At 35.5% G+C, this 20,466-nt stretch overlaps 1 protein-coding gene across 5 annotated transcripts in view; it reads right to left on the bottom strand.

The window, feature by feature from the left end:
* Positions 1-20,466, bottom strand: part of RPGR (retinitis pigmentosa GTPase regulator) — a 67,553-nt gene that overhangs the window by 7,594 nt on the left and 39,493 nt on the right. For all 5 annotated transcript variants that reach the window (XM_062599875.1, XM_062599890.1, XM_062599884.1 and 2 more), the window contains 3 exons: positions 18,949-19,014; positions 368-646; positions 133-166 (listed from right to left, as the gene is read on the bottom strand). In XM_062599875.1, the coding sequence (XP_062455859.1) occupies positions 133-166; positions 368-646; positions 18,949-19,014 (379 nt within the window). The remainder of the gene's footprint in view (positions 1-132; positions 167-367; positions 647-18,948; positions 19,015-20,466) is intronic.

Below are 20,466 nucleotides of genomic sequence, written 5' to 3'. Positions count from 1 at the left end.
CCAAATAATGACAATAACTGTATTATTTAGCATTTATATAACAGATACTTTAGAAAAGTTTTATCATTCAAAAATTTTCATTTGTTTTTACAAAGTCTGTAATGGTCCAGTTCTAAAGAACTGAGTTCTTACCTTGCTGAATGACAGTGTGAGTAGTCTCTTCTCTCTGTAAAGAAACAAAACAATGACATCTCTACTTCCATACTTGTTAAAAAAAATAGTAACATCCATATATGCGTTCCTCCCTCTTCCAAAACCATGCCAAACAACTTTGCATTTCCAAGACAGCTACACATATATTAAAGTAAGCTGTAGAGCTAAACTCTTCACAGTACAACAATAATTTAAATGGGATTTGTGCATTTACCTCTACATTTTCCAGTGTGGTATTACTGTTTTTCTCTCCCTCAGGTATTTTACTATGATGTTTCTTTTTTTCATATTTTTCCTCCATTTCCTCCTCTTTTTCTCTTTTTTCTGCTTCCACTGCTTCTTCCTCTTCTTCCTCTTCTTCTCCCTCTTCTTCTTCTTCTTCTTCTTCTAGTTCTTCTTCTTCTTCTAGTTCTTCTTCTTCTAGTTCTTCTTCTTCCTCCTCTTCTTCTTCTTCATCATCATCTGTCTCTTCATCTCCAGACAAGTTTTGTTCCTTTGACAAGATGGACAAAAAATAATTTTGAAACTCTTATGCTGCGCAGTGATATTATGGTCCTCACTTATACCTATAACTTTTCCCTTCATAATTTGACTATGAACAAGAAAATTCAAAAGAAAATATTTGAAGGAGTAGACATAACAAGGATAAAGACAGGAGTCCTTATGCAAGGTCTTCTTATTTTAATACTATAGAATTAAAACAAATAGAACTCCAGTGAACATCAGGAATGAAGCTGACTTTTATGTTCTGCTAATATGTGCCTTCTTAATGGATAAAGAATGACAATACACACTTTTTTGCAAACAAAATACTTTTATTTTTAAATATTTCAAATATACGTAAGTAACAAACCCATTAATAACTGGCACTGAAAAATAATTATTAAAGTCTATTTCTCAACAAAATTAATAAAACAATACCAGAAGCAATGCTCTGATTCAATATAGACACTATAATTTGAATTATAGTTGATTTTAGCCTAGGATAAAAATTCTACATAGTAAAATAAGAGAGCCAGGAGTTTTATGAAAAAATGTGCAAATGCTATTTTTGAAAAAATATGTAGTGAATGTATACTTAACAACTCTGTTTAATTAGATTGCCAGTGCTATGCTATCTATGCTTTTTCTAATAACATGAAATACATTTTCTATAGAAACATTCTGCCTCCTATTGCAGAAATATAAAAGCCTAAACCAAACTTCCAAGATGGACTTCTGATGTCAAATTGGGAGAACTCTACTGTTTATCATTGCATCAGAGTATCCACATGTACTATTACATTTTTGCATTCTGATGCTTTTATTCTATGATTGATAGAAATACAGACATTCAAGCAATATTTCAGATTAGAGAAACCCGAACAAAAAAACATTTCTGTTCAACTGCAGCCTACATCATATGGGGAACTGGTAAGAATGACTGGCATGCACTTTTGAAAGCATAATGGAGGAGTGGGTCTTATCTGGGAAACCTTCACTGTATACTCAGGTTCAAGTGCTATCTCTCTCCTATCTTTAGTCAATTCTTTTCCTTATTCCCTCTTGCTGTTTTGATTTTTTTTTCTCTTTTTTTGGCTTCATTATGCCTCTTTCCCTGTGTACTCTTAGCTCATCAGAAGGTAACTTGCTGCTCAAACGGAGACCACTAGCTGATGTTTCTAGAGGTTGGAATACAAAGCTTTTTAGCCAAGAATGTTAAAGGTATGTAAAAGCTTAATCGATGAGCTTTTTCCTGGCCCACGATTTTCTGGGTGAGTTAACTGTGTAGCAAAATTTACCTGGGACTTAGCTAGAATTCAGACATAGGTAGGTTTCAAGAAAATTTCTGCCACTTTAAGCACAACAGCAGATCTATAATTAAGAGTCTTAATGAAAGCACAGTTATTCAGCTTTCATCGCATTCATTGTTCTCTTTTCCCCATTGTCCACTGGCTTTTCTGGTGCCCTTCCCAACTTCAAAGGTCAGATTTTTAAACCTAGGATAAAAAGCTGCACTGTGCATACCAACATGCGCAGCAGAGTTTATGGGAGTTCTTCACAGTTCTCCTAAGCCAAAGTGAGTTAGCTCATGTTACCACTAGTAAAGCGTTAAATTTCGATATATTTTGATATGCTAAATTTAAAGGCTTTGTAGCTGCATGATGTACTTTTTCAAGATGAGGAAAAGGAATGCTTTCACCACAATAATTCTGCCTGTGGTGAAAAATAAGGGTTAGTGGCTGGACAGACCTTTTCACCTCAAAGAAGTGTCTGTAACTTAATCTGAACTCCCATGATCCATATACTGACCTTCCTGTTTCGGCATGTAAGGGCAGAAAGCACATGAGCTGCACAGTTCTATATCAGCTTCCCCTTCAACATCTAACATCTGGGGAGAACATGCTACATTCTGAGAATTCTTGTGAAAACGGGCTGGCTGCAAAGATAAACCCAGGATGGAATTTAAGCTATACAGACATCAACCACACACTGACACTACAGCATGTACCTGGAAAAATGAAAGTACCCTGGTAGTATGTAGTATTTCCAGCTAGGCTCTGGAAATTTTAGGAATCAAAAGCAAAAATCACCACATGCCATAGGTAAAAGGTTCCTTCTCTAGTATAGCACAGTGGGGACCCAAACGACAAGCATTTTGCAACAGATGAACACTGCAGCTCACACTGCTGGGCAAAAAAACCTTCTCCCAATAGCTATCTTCCACTATTTATTATTCAGCTGTGACTTCTTCCAACCAGCTTTCCACTCTGGCTCTGCAATTGTGATTTTCCCTGCAACCGGTGAAAAAGGCAATCTGCTTTCAACGCTAACAAAAGAAAATAAAGTGCAAAACATTTAAGCAAGATTGTTTCTTCTCACACAACAAGTAGACTGAATGGCATTGCCCACATACACAATACTGTTTAGTCTACACTATGGCATTTTGTACTACCATCTGGTGCTGTGACCTTGTATACTGACGTCAGTTTTCTTGGCAGATTCCAAACGCACTGGGATTTCCGTGGGGCTCTGCATAGTAGAAAGTCATTCTCACAACACTACCAACCACTTTAAGAATCCCATCTGTTGGTATTTGGAATACATGTGTGGAAACTGACAGCAATTTTTAAGAAGGATGTGAACATCTTTTGAAAAATGTTTGATTTTAGTGAGAAAATGCATTATGAAGCTAAATGTGACAAATTCTACATACTTGATTTCTATCTCATATATTCAGGAATCTATAATGGAAAGCAAAGCCAAATAATTCTTTCACCTAGAGACTGAGAAAAGATTGCTTCTTTCATATCAATGTAGCTAAGAAACAATGAATAATAAAAACTGAAAATATTTTCATTTAAACTCCTTTGGAAGTGGTATTATTTATCATTGGTATGACTCACATACAGGTTTAAATGGTACCACCTTGAGTGCACTTTGCAAAAAACGCAAAACCAACTCCACTGGATACGAGATAAGACTCCGTTCAGTCTTCCAATAGAGTATCAGATTGACCCAGAATTTCTTAGAATGAACATCTATGAGAAAGAATTTTATATTTTTAGTTCCTTCAGATTAGATAGTCTTCACAGATGTTGAGTACAGTTATGAACTAGGGAAGGGATTTAACCTAGTCATTTCACACTGGAAGAAATTTAAAGATTTGCGGGGCAATACACTATGCAACATGCATCTACAAAATGCAGCATAAAGTTGGAATAGCTATATGTAAAAAAGCAGTTTAGTCCAGCTTTGAACTACTGAAAATATTTTATGTCACTTAATAAGCACATGCAAATATCTGTAGTGCTGCTGATATGGAAATATTGGTCAAGCAATTAATAACAAGAATACTGATGTTCCATATAGTGTGGGCAATAGAAGTGGTTAGGATTAGAGTTCTGAGTAAGGAACTTTTCCTAATCATATAGTGAAAGGGTCACAACATGTTCACATGAAAATTAGTGCCTGAAGTCAACTGAAAGGAAAAAAAGTCTTCCAATCCACACTTTTTCAATTAATTAGTCCAATTTTAAAAATGGCCTAAACTTCTAGCCAAATTTCAAGTTACATTCAGTCTCCAGCTTTCTATCTACTGACAAGTTTTCCTCCTCATCTAAATATTCAAAACATAATCTAAAAATGCAAAGTTTATTTGCTTTCAAAACCATTTCTCTTACACAGATAATAATGCCTCTGAAGATGAACAGCGCTCTTTAATTCTCATCAAGCTGGCAGGTAAATCTATCAAAGGTAATCAAAAAGTAATCAAGAAAACCAGAACTTACACAAACTTCCTAAGAGCATAATGTAATGCAAGTAAAAAAGATAGGACTGAAGAACACTTTTTTTTTTTTTGGTAAACTTGGTGAAAATGTCACCAGAATTAAATGCTCAAAATGGCTAGGAAAAGTGTCATAGTATAATAGCCAAAGAGAATTTTATACTGCTTGGTAAAGCTAGTATTTATTAGCTGGTCTTAGAATAGCGTCATTCTAAGAATAAAACAATGTTTCAGTAAAGAATTACTCTCAGCACTATAGAATTTGACTATCATGCAGACAGGATTAACATCGTGGTAAGTGGAACCAGGTGGACACATACATACAATACTTGAATAAAAAAGCAGAACACAATCAGTGTGGTATCACCCATGACAATACAGCTATGGCATTTCAGAAACTGTAAGCAAGATCCTAGAATAGCCTTATAGAACTTACAGAACATATGTAAAACTCCTATAGCTACAAAAATCACTGTTCTTTTACAGATGCACAACGGGTGAACTTCTATTATAATACTCTGTAGGTTCTGCTTACAGCAAACTTGCGTATCTATTTCCTAATCAGGTTTGGATTCTATCATAAAAACAACTTTTCCTATTAAACTAAACAAAGGTATCTAAATGTAGGCATCTATATATGAGATAGAATATAAGCTGCCATTGTAGTTAATGGAGATCTTGGGTGAGATTCCTTTGTTTAGTGCTACTCAAGATGCCCATGGAATCTGAGACATCTTTACATGGGCTTCATGGAGACCTGCAGTGTTCTGAACCTCAGCTCACAGCCATGCAGGATACTCCACAACACCTGAAGTGATACTAAGTGTGTTTGTTTAGGCAACTGAGTCATGCACCTAAACAAAACAATAAGTGGTGTTAAAAGAGCTACTAATTTCATTCTAAAGAAGACACCTGTTGTTATTAAATTGATTAACTTCCCAAACTGATCACACTTCCACTGACCTGGACACAGGTATCTCCTGCTCTCACCTTATCTGTTCATCTTCTAAAACAACCTGTTTTGAATGATAACTCAGATACCACCATTTTGTTATTTTCACTTTCACTTGGCCATTTAAAGCCATGTTTTGGAGAGTTTTTACCAACGGTTGCAAACATGATGAGGTTGTACTACAGGTTTCCTTTTTATTTGAAAAGATGAATCATCTGACCATCAGGAATAACCTCTACTAATTAAAACAAAAATTCAGAGCAATCTCTGTGTTATTCTTCCCGATTACATTTTAAGAGATTTTTTTTCATATTCCATTTCATACGCAATAATCATAGAAAAAATTGTTGTAAGAATAACTGCAATAGTACCACTTCTAAAATGGAGACACAGAAGGGCTGACTTGCCCAAAGTCCCACACACGAAGTCAACATTAATAAAGAACAGATAAATAAAATATTTGAAAAAGTTTTCATTTTAGCCTGAGATTCCAGTGTCTTCAAGAACAGAAAAGTTGCTGGTACTATGAAAATTTTAAAATTTTGTACATATATATCACTACAACGAAACATCAGTCCTGAGAAGGTAACTTTGCACACTAAACCGATCATACAGATCTTTTATGTTTCTTTTTTTTAATTTTTACATGCACTTACATTGATTTCCCTGTGAATCTAGGCCTCCATAACAAGACATTCCTAAGGCTAAATTTGCTGTACCTAAGTTTTAGGGGACCAGTGATCTTACCTGCATAAGGTTTTGAAAAAGTATTACCTCAGTGGGTAAGACAGTATCTTCTGCTAAAATGGCAGCAGCAGGCTTTTTTCAGGCAGATTAGTAAGAAAAGATGTTTCTTTACTGAATCACATGAATACTACAGTATGTTTACAGTACACAATATAGCATATACAGTAGTTTATGTTGCCACATGTTCTCATTACTGTCACCCCCTGCTGCCTCTCTCCATTTTCTGTGGAAACAGTTTGAAATACTCCATTAATATATACTGTCCTATATTAGGCTACAAAAATGTCAAGTGCATTCCTATGTTCTATAGCAGTCAGCTAAGAAAAAAAAAATCAAATTTGACTGCAATATATTGATGCTGCTACAATAAAGTATAGCAAACTTACAGAGGCCAACTGCAATATCTGGAACCATCTTGGTAAAGGGAATCAGTCTCTGACTGCATAGAAACAAGCCTTAGAAGTTGAGACCTTCAGGCTTCTAGTCGAGGCTGACAATAACACAGCAAAAAAACATATAAAAATACACAAGATAGTAAAAAGTGTTTAGACTAAGGATCCATTTCTAAAAGCAGCTTTCAGTGAAACTCAGGCTATTAAGTATTCTTAGAACTTTTGAAGTTTTGTTAATGTTGGTTGTGTACAGGCAAACACCATTCAAGTTATGAAGAGTATAACATTTAATGATGTCTCACTAGTGCTCAGTGATAAAAAAAAAAAAAAAAAAAAAAAAAAAAAAACAAGCAGAAACAAAAATTATAGAATCATTTAATTCAACTATCAGTCAGGTCACCATCTTTGAGAGCTGGTCTAAAACTGTGGCTTAAAAGTTCTTTGTCAATTGATTTGTGTTTATATGACGAAAGATTGCCTTCAGGGACAACTTCTTCGACACAAGACTGACAGACCTGAGACACAGGATTTTATCACTCTTCTAGTAATTCTATTAGGTTATATTGCTTTTCTATTTGTATAATTCTATGTCAAGAGCACTCAACATGGATTACCTGATACTTTTAACAGTCCTTTAATGCTGTGGGCTTGAAACACTTTTCAGCTTTCCTGCTGCATCCTGGAGTACTAATGAAATGCTGAACTCATAATTTAACACATACTGAGCAAAGATTCAAGCAATTGAAGGTAATTTTTATGTCAGGCATGAGTTTCTGTAGCTACCTGTCAAGCCAAAATTGAACTTTAAAGATAGTTATGTCTTCTTCTTAATAATGATGGAAGAAAATGTTTCAGAGTAGTAGATGCCCACACAGTGATTCACTGATTACCATGAATACTTGATGAGTAATTACCATAACAGTACTTGTGATACTACAATTGTGTCCTCCAGCAGGATGGTGTCACTTTGAGATAACTGGAATAAAATAGTGAAAAAAGCTGTAAATGATACAGTTAAACACAAAAAAGTAGAAACTGATTGAAAGACTAATTTTTCGTGGTTGTGTTCCAAAGTGTCTTTATGCCAATACTTTACTAAGTAATATGGTTTGTTTACTGAAAGCAGGACATGAGGACCTATAAGCTTCACAGATCTGTCTGCACTTTTGTCACAGGGTGGCAGTACACATACTTTGCATTAAGAGAATTAACCTGATTCCACTAACTAATCAAGATTTGGGGTGGCACTCAGAGAGTACAGTTATACTTAGCACATGGTGTTAGACAATCCTTTTTGGTGCCCTTATCTTCAAGATTATTTCAGTTGGCTTTGGTGTAATTATTCTGTGGCCTGGCAGTTTATTGTTGTGGGTGTAGCTAAAGAAAGATATGCTTCTGGATTCTTGCTTGAGTTTAAACAGCTACTTAACAATGTATAAAACTGTATCATAAAACTACATTTTAAAACCAGACAGTATTTGTACTTTCAGGTTTGTTTTAGATTTCAACTTAATCTGTTTCACCACAAAAACAATTTAAGAGATACCTAAAGGATGCTCTTTCTCCAGCAAACCAGAAAGGTTTTTTATTATTTATACTCAAGATAAATCAACATCTTAAACAGCTCAGATGCACTATGGCTTTCATATGCAAAATTGCATCTTCTCCCCAAAAATCTGTTTCCTTTAAGAATCAATAGATAATATTAATTTCCAACGTTAAAAGAAAAAAAAAGCCTACAGAACTAGAAAGTATTTTTACTATGTTTTGTGAAGCATCACAAAACAAGCTGAAGACTTTTTACATCAAATATAATCTCTTATGAAGTACTTTACATGGTAACATAAACACCTTTTAATCTTCAGGCATTTGGAAATTGCATACCAAAATAACTCCTGGGTACTTAAGTAAAACAGCTGAAATTTAACGAACAACTCCAAATCAGAATATGTTGATATTATCTCAAAAACTTAGTGTATCTCTTCCAGAGATACATTGCTGCATACAAAATGAATTTTTAATGCCAACAGACACGGAGGAAAATGAACTTGGGAATATTAGTCCGCACTTGGATGCAGCTTGTGCATTTTTTTCCAAATTTTTACAGAAGGAAGTTTTAATATCTGGAGTTTGTCATGCAGCTCACACTCATTTCCAAGTGAATCATGAAATTCACTACTATCTGTTTTTATTCTGGCACATATAGCTTTCAGTACTACAATCCTCTCCAGGATACAACCTTTTCTGTTGAAATCTTACTTTAGTCATGCTAATTACTATTCAGTGTTTATACAAAAATATGGTCAAGGCAAATTTTCACAACTGCACAGCACAAAGGAAGGTTCTTCATGATTCTCTGTTCTCCATATAATCTTGAATTGAATGCCGCATGGGTCACTACTGAAATCTCCACAGTCTCCAAGACTCAGGAGAGATTCTCAGCTTGAAAATACGTTGATGCACAAATGGCAATTTCTGTATCAACCACCAATAATCTTTAAACCTATTCTCATCTAGTAGCTTTTTGTGCATCAGTAGATTTTTCAAGGCACAACCAACGCAGTAACACAAGTCCTACCAACTTCCACATGCAATTTTCTCCAAAGTCACTTTTGAAGATTCTGTCTAAGCTATTTGATGGTCTGATTTAAAATATATCTCATCTTCTTTCTTTCCTCCTTGTACAGGCCACATTCAGTTTTGCTTTGTTTTCTTCTCCCCCTTACCTCAAGGCAACAATGAAGTGCCTCTGGGAGAGTTTAAATTCTGCTGCTATGTTTCTAATTGAGGGAAGTGTTTTATGCCTTGGCTAAATGCTGGATAAAAGGAAAGTAAATATTTTAAGCCTCTTGTAAGAAAAGCAGCCTCTGTCAGTGTGGTCCACAGTCCCAAACTCAAGTTAAAATTAATGGCTATTGTTGAGTTTCCAGCTGAAGAGCACAGCCCGGTCTCTTTTATTTTATTACTATTTATTGGTACATAAGAGGTGGGAAATACTGCTCTTCAGTACTAGCTTGCTCTATATCCTTTCAGGTGTAGCTGCAGATAAAGGCTTTGTTTGCTGCAAAATTGTGCTTAGAGCCACCTTGTTTAGCACCTACAGCTATTAGTCACACTCTCAATATGGAACCACAAATACTTTCACATAAATTACACATGCAAGTCTAGGTGAAAGGTGGGACACTCATTACAAATTATAAAGGTCTAAATCTGGAACATTAAACTTGGGCCAGTCCAGCAGATTGCCCTGCAACTCACCTATCATGCAATGACAGGAAGACCAAAGAATCACATCTGACGTGTCTGGCGTGACTGGACCAATGATGTGACATTTATGAAAGCCAGAAGGATAAATCTCAGTATACTCGACAGTTCAGGACACCAATAATAAAAATGTTAATAATTATAAGTATGGATTTTTGAGTATAACTTTGAAATACTTCTGTTAATATTTATTTAAATAAGTATGAGGTTGCCGAGCAAAGAAGCAATGGGAACTACCACAAATTCTTAAAAAAAGACAGTGATTAAATGTACTTGTTTCGTGTTTTTGCAATAGAAAAACCCTCTGTAGTTCTCAGCATTTTCTGAAGCCAAAGATATCTCATGAAAATCTCTTCAATATGCAAATGTAAATCTCCCCCTCTGCCCATTAAAACATATGAAAAAGTGTATAAACAAGATCAGTAAGTGACTTCAGATCAAGAACACATTCAGAAATTAACTGAGGATGAAACTATGTGTTTGCCAGTTTTGCAAGCAAAATATTGGCTCAGTTGCTCTTAGAACAGAACTAAACACTGCCATATATTTGCATTGCACATTTAGAAATCACCCCAGAATTTGCTCTTTTATGCAAGCTGCTGTGCAGTGTATTGCAATCTACAGATCTGATCACATTCTTTTGTTGGATTTTCTTATTTCTAAGCTTGATTTTGCAATCAATGACATCAATGTAAATGTTGCTACTGATTTCAGTAGATGATGGATAACACTATGCTGCATTTCTTGTGCTAATAAATATCAGGATATTTTCCTGTAATACTCATTTTAAAACTAAAGTTCAGGTGAGGTCAGTTCATAAATCCAGCCTTATATTATATTGATAGCGTGTATTTCATTTTATCTCAGTATCTTCATATATGTACTGTGAATTAATAGGAGGAAAAAGATTTATAATGATTAGATTCATATAATGACCGTATAGACTGCTAAAGACTAATGCTAGCCACTAGAGCTGACACTCCACTGAAACAGAAGAACTAGATTCCTGGCAAATTTTCAAATGCGCCCAAACTAGCACTTCATCATAGCTTCTTCTGGCTCCTATAACCACACTATTTCTGAGATTTCTCATAGCATCAAAACTCTTAAAGCTCCCATTTCACAGACAAAGTTACAGAAATTTAAAATTTTGTAAGATTTCAATGGCAGTGAAACCCAACATCATTAGGCCTCAACAAAAACAACTCAGAATGAGTACAGATTTAAGAGACTGCACCAACACTTAACCAAGTCTAATACAGCTTTTCTTGAATAGAGGCTTTGATGTCTTTCATTGAAATGCCACTTACAGACAAGTTGTCTGACAGAGTAGACAGAAACTTATGGACTTCTCAGTAAAACAAAACCAGAAAAAGATCAGAGCATGGACCTTAGTACTGTAGTACACACCTTAGCTTCTTTACAATCGAAATGAGTATCCAGGGACCTGCCCATATAATATGCACTAAGAAAAATGTCAGACTGCATTAGTAAGAAAGACACCATGTCTTTAATTTCTCTTTTGAATTAAAGAGTATTTGATAATGTTTTTATTGAATGAGTAGATTCACACCACAAATTCAACTAATAAAGTAGTTTGCTATTCCAAGAGTTAAGAGCAGGAATACAATGTCATGTATGATCAAAGTAAGAAGCTAAAAGTTACATTTTAGCTAAGAGAAGCTAGAGAAAAAAAAACTAAAAACATGTAAACAAAAACTAAATGTCCTTTTCTGTGTGATTCCTAAAGGCAAAATGAAAATGTACCTATCCAGATAAGAAACCAGAAGGAAAAAATATTCAATCAAACCCAGACATTTTCTGTAGTTTAGAGAAAGACATTTTCATTATTCAACGTTAGGCAAAGAGTACTATTATCTCAATAAATAGGTTGATATTTTCAGATAACAAGATGACAAACATTAACTGCTGAAATGTTGCAAGTATGAGAGAAGAGTTAGCCTATTCAACATATTCTAAAGTAATCTGGAAAAGAAGTGAACATAATGTCATGAGACTTGCCGTTACTCAAGGCGTTCAAGGTGGCAGAGACAACAGCTGATTATGAAGCGTTGCAGGAGTTCATTGTATAAAGTGACTGTGTAAAAAAATTCAGTGTGGATAAATGTAAAATAATCCACAACCCTTACTTCACATACATAATGGTGGACCTTGAAGTGTTAGTACCCTTGTAAAACAGTATCTTGACATTACAGCTGAGCATTCTGAGGTGATTTTACGGATCAGTAGGGGGTCAAGTAAGTGAACAGAAAATTATTAAGAAAGGAATAAGAAAACAAAATACAGAATGTCACTACGCTGTTGTATAAATCCATGATGCACCTGGCTTTAGAATACTAACCAACTTCTGATCCCCCATCTTAAAAAGGCTGTTTTAAGAAGGGCCTCAAGGATTACTGGAAGTAGGGAACAGCTTTTGTCTGATGAATCTTTGGCAATGAAGAGAGGACTGTGGGAAATAGAGAGGTCTATAAAATCACTGTTGGGAAATCTGCATGGCACACTTTGCCCCTTGGTAATGTGGCCTGGATAACAATAGCTGGTCAGACAGGATTGTGAATATAAATAGTGTGTGCAAGTTGGACATCAAAAACTAGAGGTCTTTTGCTCCCAAATTGAGAAATCTAAAAAGGAAACTACCAATGACAAAATACACTAAATCAAGGAGTCAGCTTGAGAAGTATAAAAGCATGAAAATTTGTGACAGTAGCAGGGAGAAGTGGGAACAGTCAAAACAGTGTTTGAGACAGCCAGAAGTTGCCCTGTCGGCATTGTCACTTCCATCTCGGCCTGACACAGCAGCCTCCTTGCTGGACGCCTGTGTTTCAACTAGTGGACTAACAGTACGAGGTGCAACAAGTAAGGGACACACACCTTGTGTGTGTGTTTGTGAAGTTACAGAGTGCTTTTTCACCAGCATGTGGATCAGCAGATTAAAGCAAGCAGCCTGGGTATACATAAACCTAAAGCAGCCTCCTCTCTCAGAGGAGGTGTGTGCAAATAACAGACCCACACCCCCAGGACTTCCTTTGAGGAAGGGTATATGTATATGTAATTATGTGCAAGTGTGGGTGAGTATGTGACGTGGGGATTAGTACTTCTAGGACCAGCTGTGGAAGAGTGCTCACACATTTGTAGGTGTTCATTAACATTGTGTATGTTTTTAGTATTGTTGTTATCTGTTGTATTGCTGATATTGCTCTTGAAGGTGTAGCTCATTGAATCCTGGTTAATTGTTATTAACAAATCAATAAACCACTTCAATCCTAATTTGATTTAAACTACATGAGTTGAGCAGTTTTCCCCTGTGACAGTCGAGTTCTTTCTCTCTTCTAATAAACAAGATGTAAGGTAATCTAAGACTGTTTGCCAATGTATGTTTCAGATGCTAAACACTTCCATGGGTTCAAAAAGTGACAGAAAGACATTTATGGAAGATAAATGGCTATAAATACAACAGATACATCTTTTGAATCATATATGATTTAAGGCTGAGCAACTGCATGGAAGAAGTATTGCTAGAGGTTTGCTTTATTCTTGTATTTTTTTGCCAGGCATTCACTAGTAGCCACTGGTAGAAACAAGATCTTGGTCCAGATAGACATTTGGTCTGAACATTACATCTGTTGTTTTCTTGCCCCATTGCAGGATTTTTTCTCTTTATTATCGATAAATCGATAATTATCGATAAATCTCGCTGATTTATTATCAGCGAGAGCTGTTTTCTCAGGAAGTGCATTTAACAGTTAAAATATTCTGTGCTCTCAGAATATCAGAATACCTGCCCATTTCCAAAGATTTACACATACTGATGTCAAGATAATGTGTTCCAGAACAATCCAAAGCCTGAAACTAATTTCATAGGGACAAAACACTAGTCACTAGACTGACTAAATTTGTTAAAGTTATGCCATATAGCATGTGACTGAAAGTGATCTTACCTTTCAAATGTGGTGAATGTAAGGGGTGGCTGAGCAAGGAAGGGTTGAGTTGGAGTAGAATCTACTGGTAAACAAACTACTGATCTACTGTAGCCTTTCTAGAAAATAAATTCTGGAGATGTTGTGTCAAAGGTATTTTAATGCCAGCATCTTACAAAACAACATTTAAAAATTTTTCAAAGTCTCAACATAAGTTTTGAACATAAGTTTTGATTCTGTTAACATTTTTATTGAGTAGCATTTACTCATTTGGATTTCTTTCTTCTCTTGTCCTCATTTTCAAACAGGATTAAATAATTATTTTTCCAGAGAATGCTGATACTGAGATCTGTTTAAGAAATTTTCTTTGACTACCCAAGAGCACAGTATTAAAATAATAATGAAGAATGACAAGAGTCCATATCCCTTCTTTTGTCAGTTCAACCAGTATAGCACTAATGCAGTATCTTAAAAAGTCACAAATTCGTATCAAAAACAATTTGCAAGATTCATTTCTATTAAGAAAATAACTTCATTTTTTTATATACTTTAAAGCAACAGAAATATTAATCTACTCTTTTTAAAAAAGAGTTTAGATTTTCATACCAGTTTCTCTTTTATTCCATCTAGCTTCTTGCTCTACTATATTATCTTCTTTCTGGAGATCACTGATGTGCCTTATAGGAAATAAAGACACCAATCTCCTCCCATGAGGAGAAGCTTAGGCTCTGATCCCCAAAACACATATATACTTCATGCTGCAACAAAATATATTCCCCTCCTTGGCAGCCTTAGAGATAGGTGACTAAAGAAAGCTGCATGTAACAATCTTTCACGCGAAGATACTGAATCTCTTCTGTATTGCAGAGTAAATAATTTTTTATTGGTGTAAATTTTAGATTCTTAAATTAATTATGTCTAAGCACCAAATGTGATAGTCAAAAATTATCAGTGAGTGGATTCTGACTGTAATGCAATCTAGCCCAGATTCTGACAGACGTGTCCCATCTTTTTTGCATAAACTTGCATAAAATTATGTGCTGACACTGAGACAAGACATCTGCCTCAAGGCCTTCGAAAAAGTCCAGACCCCAGTTAACTGATGTCTACATTTACATTTACATCTCAGCTACTGACCTGTATAAATTTGGCAACTTGTCCTTTCTTTAATTTATGCTGAATACTCAAACAAACATCTTATATATGAACAGTAGAAAAGTAGGTGGAAGAAATATGGAGTAATACTAAATTTTAAAAATATGTATTTTTCATGATCTACTGATGCTCTTTTCATGCCAGACACATTAACAAGTTAGTTACACTGTAACCAAAACTGATGTTTACCTTAAGAAATCTGATTCAAAGGCAAATAAGATTACACTGTTACAATGCATAGTTCATGTTGTCAGCATGAAATTATAATTTAATTAGAGGCAAACACTTTTTACCTCAGGAAATATTTTTAAATCTGTAACACTGTTGTATATGATAAAGATGACTGTACAAATGACTGTGTCAGCATTTTGTATCATTTTTTATCTCATAAAAGCTTCCCAAATTGAGTATTTTCTCCAGTCTTTTTCAAGAAATTGGCACTTAAACCATGGTAGTAATGTATTTTGACTGTATTTTAAAAAAATTTTCAAGTAATAAAAATCAATCTAAAATAGTTCTAAAGCATCCAAAATTAAATGCATCTCCAGTAGTCTGTGCTACTTCAGTGTTAAATAATGAGGTAACACATTGTTCCAAAATTGCTCTGAATTACGTAATCCATTTGCTACACAGTGTTTAGACTTCATTTTTTGTTTAGAGTTGTTTGGTGCAGCAGTACTTTCTGTCTTCTTTGGCTTCCTGCTCGTTTTGCTTTTCTTTTGTAGAAACTTATTACTATCAACCTTTTTTTTATGTTTTGATTTTTCCTCCTCCTCCCCTTCTTCCTCCTCTCCCTTTCCATCTTCCTCTCCTTCCTCTCCCTCTTCTTTTTCTTCCTCTCCCTCTTCTTCCTCCTCTTCCTCTTCTTCTTCCTCTCCCTCCTCTTCTTGCTTTCCCTCCTCTTCTTCCTCTTCCTCCTCTTCTTCTTCCTCTCCCTCCTCTTCTTGCTCTCCCTCTTCTTCCTCTCTCTCTTCCGCTTCTTCCTCCTCTTCCTCTTCTTCTTCTTCCTCCTCTTCCTCTTCCTTTCCCTCTTCCTCCTCTTCTTCCTCCTCTCCCTCTTCTCCTTCTTCCTCCTCCCTCTCTTCACCTTTTTCATCCTCCTCTTCTTCCCCTTCTTCCTCTTCCTCTTCCACTTCCTCTTCTCCTTCTGCCTCCTCCCCTTCTTCTTCTTCTTCTTCTTCTTCTTCTTCTTCTTCTTCTTCTTCTTCTTCTTCTTCTCCTCCTCGTCCTCCTCCTCCTCCCTCTTTTCCTTCATTTTCCCCCTTTACTTCATCCCTGTTTTCATCTTCTTCCTCCTCTGCCCCTTCTGTTTCTACTTCTATTCTTTCTTCCTCCTCCTCCTCCTCTTCTCCTTTCTCTTCCCCTTCATCCCCTCCACCTCCCTCTCCTTCCTCTTCCATTCCATCCTTCCATACCTCCTCTTTCATTTCATTCACATCTTCCTCTTCCTGTGCCTCTTCTGATACTTCCTCTTCTTCCCTCCCTGCCAATGCTTCCTCTAACTCTTCCTCTTCACCCTCTTTGTCTCCTTCATCCTCTCTTTCTTCCCCTTCTTCTTCATTTTCTTTCTCATCTTCTCCCTCTTGCTCTACCTCTGTCTCTGCCTCTTTTTCTTCCTTCCTCTCTCTATCTTCTCTTCCTTCCTCACTCTCATCCCTTCCTTCACTTTTAACCTCTTTCTCCTTTTCTTTTTTCATTTGTTCGTCTTCTGCATACTCCTCCTCAATATCCTCTTCTGTTTCACTCAATATTTCTTCTTCCTCTATAAACCTGCTTTCCTCTTCTCCTTGCTCTTTGCTGTATTCTTCTTGATAATTCTCTTCTGCCTCTTCTACATCCTCATTCTCACTGTCTCTTTCAACCTGTGATTCATCTCTTTCATTTTCTTCCTCATTATCTTTTTCCTTTTTATCTTCATCTCTTTCTTCTGAAATGTCTCTGTCTGTATTTCTTTTAACCTCACTCTCTTCTTCTTCCTCCCCTAGTTCAACTTTGCTGTCAACTTTTTCATCCAGTTTTTCACTTTCAGCCTTTTCACTATCTTCACTTTCTTGCTCTTGATTAGATTCCTCTTCATTCTTAACTTCCAGCAGTCTGCCTTCATCAGATTTAGCTTCAGAGTTTGTTTCTTCCTCATTCAGACTTTTTATATCAGTCTCTTCTACACACTCTTTTTCATTATTTGTAGCTTGCTTCTCGTCGGTCTCACTACCTTCTTCTTGTATGTCCCAATCTTTCACATTTTCCACTGCTTTTGTTGCTTTATGGGTATCCTTGCCTTCGCAGTAGTCCTCTTTTTTTTCCCTACTCTTAAGCATGTATTTTGCAAGTTCATTACTGCTTTCCTCACTTGAAGATGATGACATAGTTACTGCTATTTGTTTCAAAAATTGATCCCTTTTTTTAAACTTCCTCTGTTCTTCATTACTTTCTTCTTTGACAGATACTCTTTCATATTTATTAACTTTTTCAATTCCATCCTTTCTTTTGTTTTCACATTCTACTGCTTCTTTACTTCCTTGTTTTTTAACAAGATTGTATTTTTGTACAACTAATGAATGAGTCTGAGGCTGATCTCTGCACATAGAAGGAAGTACATTTGTTTTAAGGGATTGCTTAGATTTAACAACTTTTGACTTTTTACTGGACGAATTTGTTTTTTCAGTCAGAATTTGTTTTTCACTGGAAACGTCATAAGTAATTTCCTGCTTCACAGTTTCAGGGTTTTCTGAGTATTTTTTTTTCCTTTTCACTAGTTTGCGTTTGTCCCTAACAATTTGTTGAAAATTACTTTTCAAGGTACCGACACTTTGTGTCTGCTCATATTCACCCTTCATGTTTTTTTTGTCAGTCATAGGCTCCTCTACAAAAGCTTTATTTTTTCCTAAGTGTACATATTGTCCTAGTGACTCTGAAAGTGAAGACTGCTTTTGTAAAGAATCAGAGTCTAATTTTGAACCCTCCTGCACAAAATTAGAATTAACGTATTTCATCCCACCCTTACCATCTCTTTTCAGTTTCACATTTTTATTGTTCTTCTATTCCACATGAGAAGCAGAAAATTAAAAAAAAAAAAAGAAGAAGAAAAATATTAAGGACAGCTTAAATGACAGCAAAAGAAAAAGACTATACAAACATCTGAACAAGAAAAGAAACATTTTCTGTGATGGAACTAAAGGTAGCACAAAAGGTGGACTATTTCTAATGAAACGAGTTTATAAGTGCATGTATTAGAAAAATGAAAATTTTGTTTAAAAGGTACTACTCCTTTTTCATAGTCCAAGCATTCAATGTGAATGGGAGAAGAACTATGCAGCCACTGTCACATCCCATAAGCTACAGCACATGCAATGTGTGAGGTGGTGCTAACAGAATGAAAGAGCTTGCTTAAACCTTCCTCAATCTTTTCCTTAGAAAAACCTTCTTCTGATGGCACTCAGGGATATGCTTTTTGCAACAAGTGTAAAAATCTGTTATCTTTCTGCTTTAAATTTTGCACTTATTGAACAAATTCAGCAGAATCAGTCTTTAAATATAATACGAAATTATAAGGAAATATACGAAACACTGGAATACAGGTATCATGTTAGGAGTGAAATAGAATAGAATAGAAGGTAAACACATAAAAGTAAATAAACAAAGGTAACTAACCAAATAAAGGTAAATAAAACCTTTATTTATATTGTGTCCCAAAAGTCAATTGAAATATTTTCTTATCAACAAAACTGTAGAACTGTTTTACTGTTAATACTGTTTATACTGTTACCAGAATAAATTTCAAATTGTATTCTATAGTGTCCTGTTCCTTAAACTGGGGGACTATTATACATTCTCATCTCAAATTATGCTGGACATGTAGACTTCTATGTCCCCACACAAATTCTTTCTGAATTCATCAGCAACATAGAGTTTTACCTCATAGATCAATATCGAGTATATGAACAAGAGAAGGTCTATAAAATTTGTTTAGCTTTTTAAAAAACTCACAGCAAAACAATAAAGAACAAGGATAATACAAGAATTAGAGACATTTTAAACATCAGCATGAGTATACATATGGATAATTAGTTACAGTACCTTTTGTTTTTGGATTGGTGATAATTCTAAGGACTGGTCACTGGGATTCAGTTTCATCACATGTGTCTGCAAAATATGAGAAGTCTAATAAAATATCAAATATAATTAATAAGGAGGGGTTACATAATGATGATATCTACACTTTCGAAATACCTTTTCATCAGAGAACCTTGAAATATTTTTCAAACCACATGCCTTCCAATAAATTGCTAATTAAACTAAACATGAACTACTGTTTCCATGAAGTAACTTAAATCTTCACACCATTTCAAAGAAAAAGCTGCAGGATAACATCCTAATTTTGATGTGTATCTTCATTAATCTCATTCAGAAAGTAAGATAGCTGAACGATTGTCTAAAAATTAGGTTTCTAAATGTGATGGGTACTTAGTACACCACTTTGTTTTAGCTATGAAGCTCTGGGTCAAAAATCCACTTTCAAAATTCCTGACTTACTTAGAGGTGAAACTACTGATTTCAAACTTACTATTCATTGAAATGGCCAGCAAGTTGCTCTTCTCTGAGCAGAGGAGGCAAAAGGAGGCCTGAGTGAGGGAAAAAAATACAGAGCACCTTCTCCCACCACTCAGTTTGAGTCTCCAAACATCAACAGCATAGGGAATTGGCAAGCTTCTTGAGAAGAGACTCCGAGAAAATGCCAGACAAAAAATCTGGTGGTGAAGAGCTGTTGAGATCAGAAAAAGGCTCAAAATCCATATAGTCAGAAACTGTGTAATCATAGCAAATCTTGTTTTGAATTGACAGTTGGTATTTCCATTATGATACTATTAGTAAATGAAAACCTGAATAATACTGGATTATCTAGAAAATACCCACTGTTTTTGAGGTTTGTGGGAAGCACAAAGTACAGCAGTATCAAACCACAGTTCTACTACAGAATACTATTATAAGGTATGTGAACATTTTAATACCATTGTCCAGTCAGTTTGAGAAAAATCTGTATGATCATTCAACTCATCTAGTTCACTTTCATTATTTCTTTTATTGCTTAAAAAGGCAGACAATGGTAACTAACTTAGCTGTCAACATCTGCACTGTCTGTAGAAACCGAAAGCGATGTGGACAATGCTTGCCCTCTCTTACTGCCTCCGAGCACGTTCCAGAACCACCTCCAACTCACTGTGGAGTCTTGTCTACAAATATAACATCTTACTCCTTTATCATCATACTCTTCAGCTTAACATCCAGTTTGATACCATAACACTGAGAGAGCATGTTCAACAAGCATAATAGCAGAAATTTCCATTGGGGTCTTATGCTGTAATCTCTTCCATAAAAAGCAAAAGAGTAAAAGGTAAGGCAAGGTATGAACACATTTAAGTGGTAAGTATAGTGACATTTGGTTCACCCCTCCTCACTTCTTCCAAATGACAAGATAATGCTCTTTGTTGCTGTTAGTTAGCTGCTTATGGTTTTAACCACTGCATTCTCTTTCAACACAGTGAGCACTGACAGCTCTGGTTTCTGACTTCGTAGGACAATATGATACTAAAGACT

Source organism: Rhea pennata, chromosome 1 (assembly GCF_028389875.1).
Source record: "Rhea pennata isolate bPtePen1 chromosome 1, bPtePen1.pri, whole genome shotgun sequence".
In the NCBI taxonomy this organism is placed as follows: Eukaryota; Metazoa; Chordata; class Aves; order Rheiformes; family Rheidae; genus Rhea; species Rhea pennata.
The sequence above is the reverse complement of the archived record's forward strand: the minus strand, read 5'-3'. Positions and strand labels throughout refer to the sequence as shown.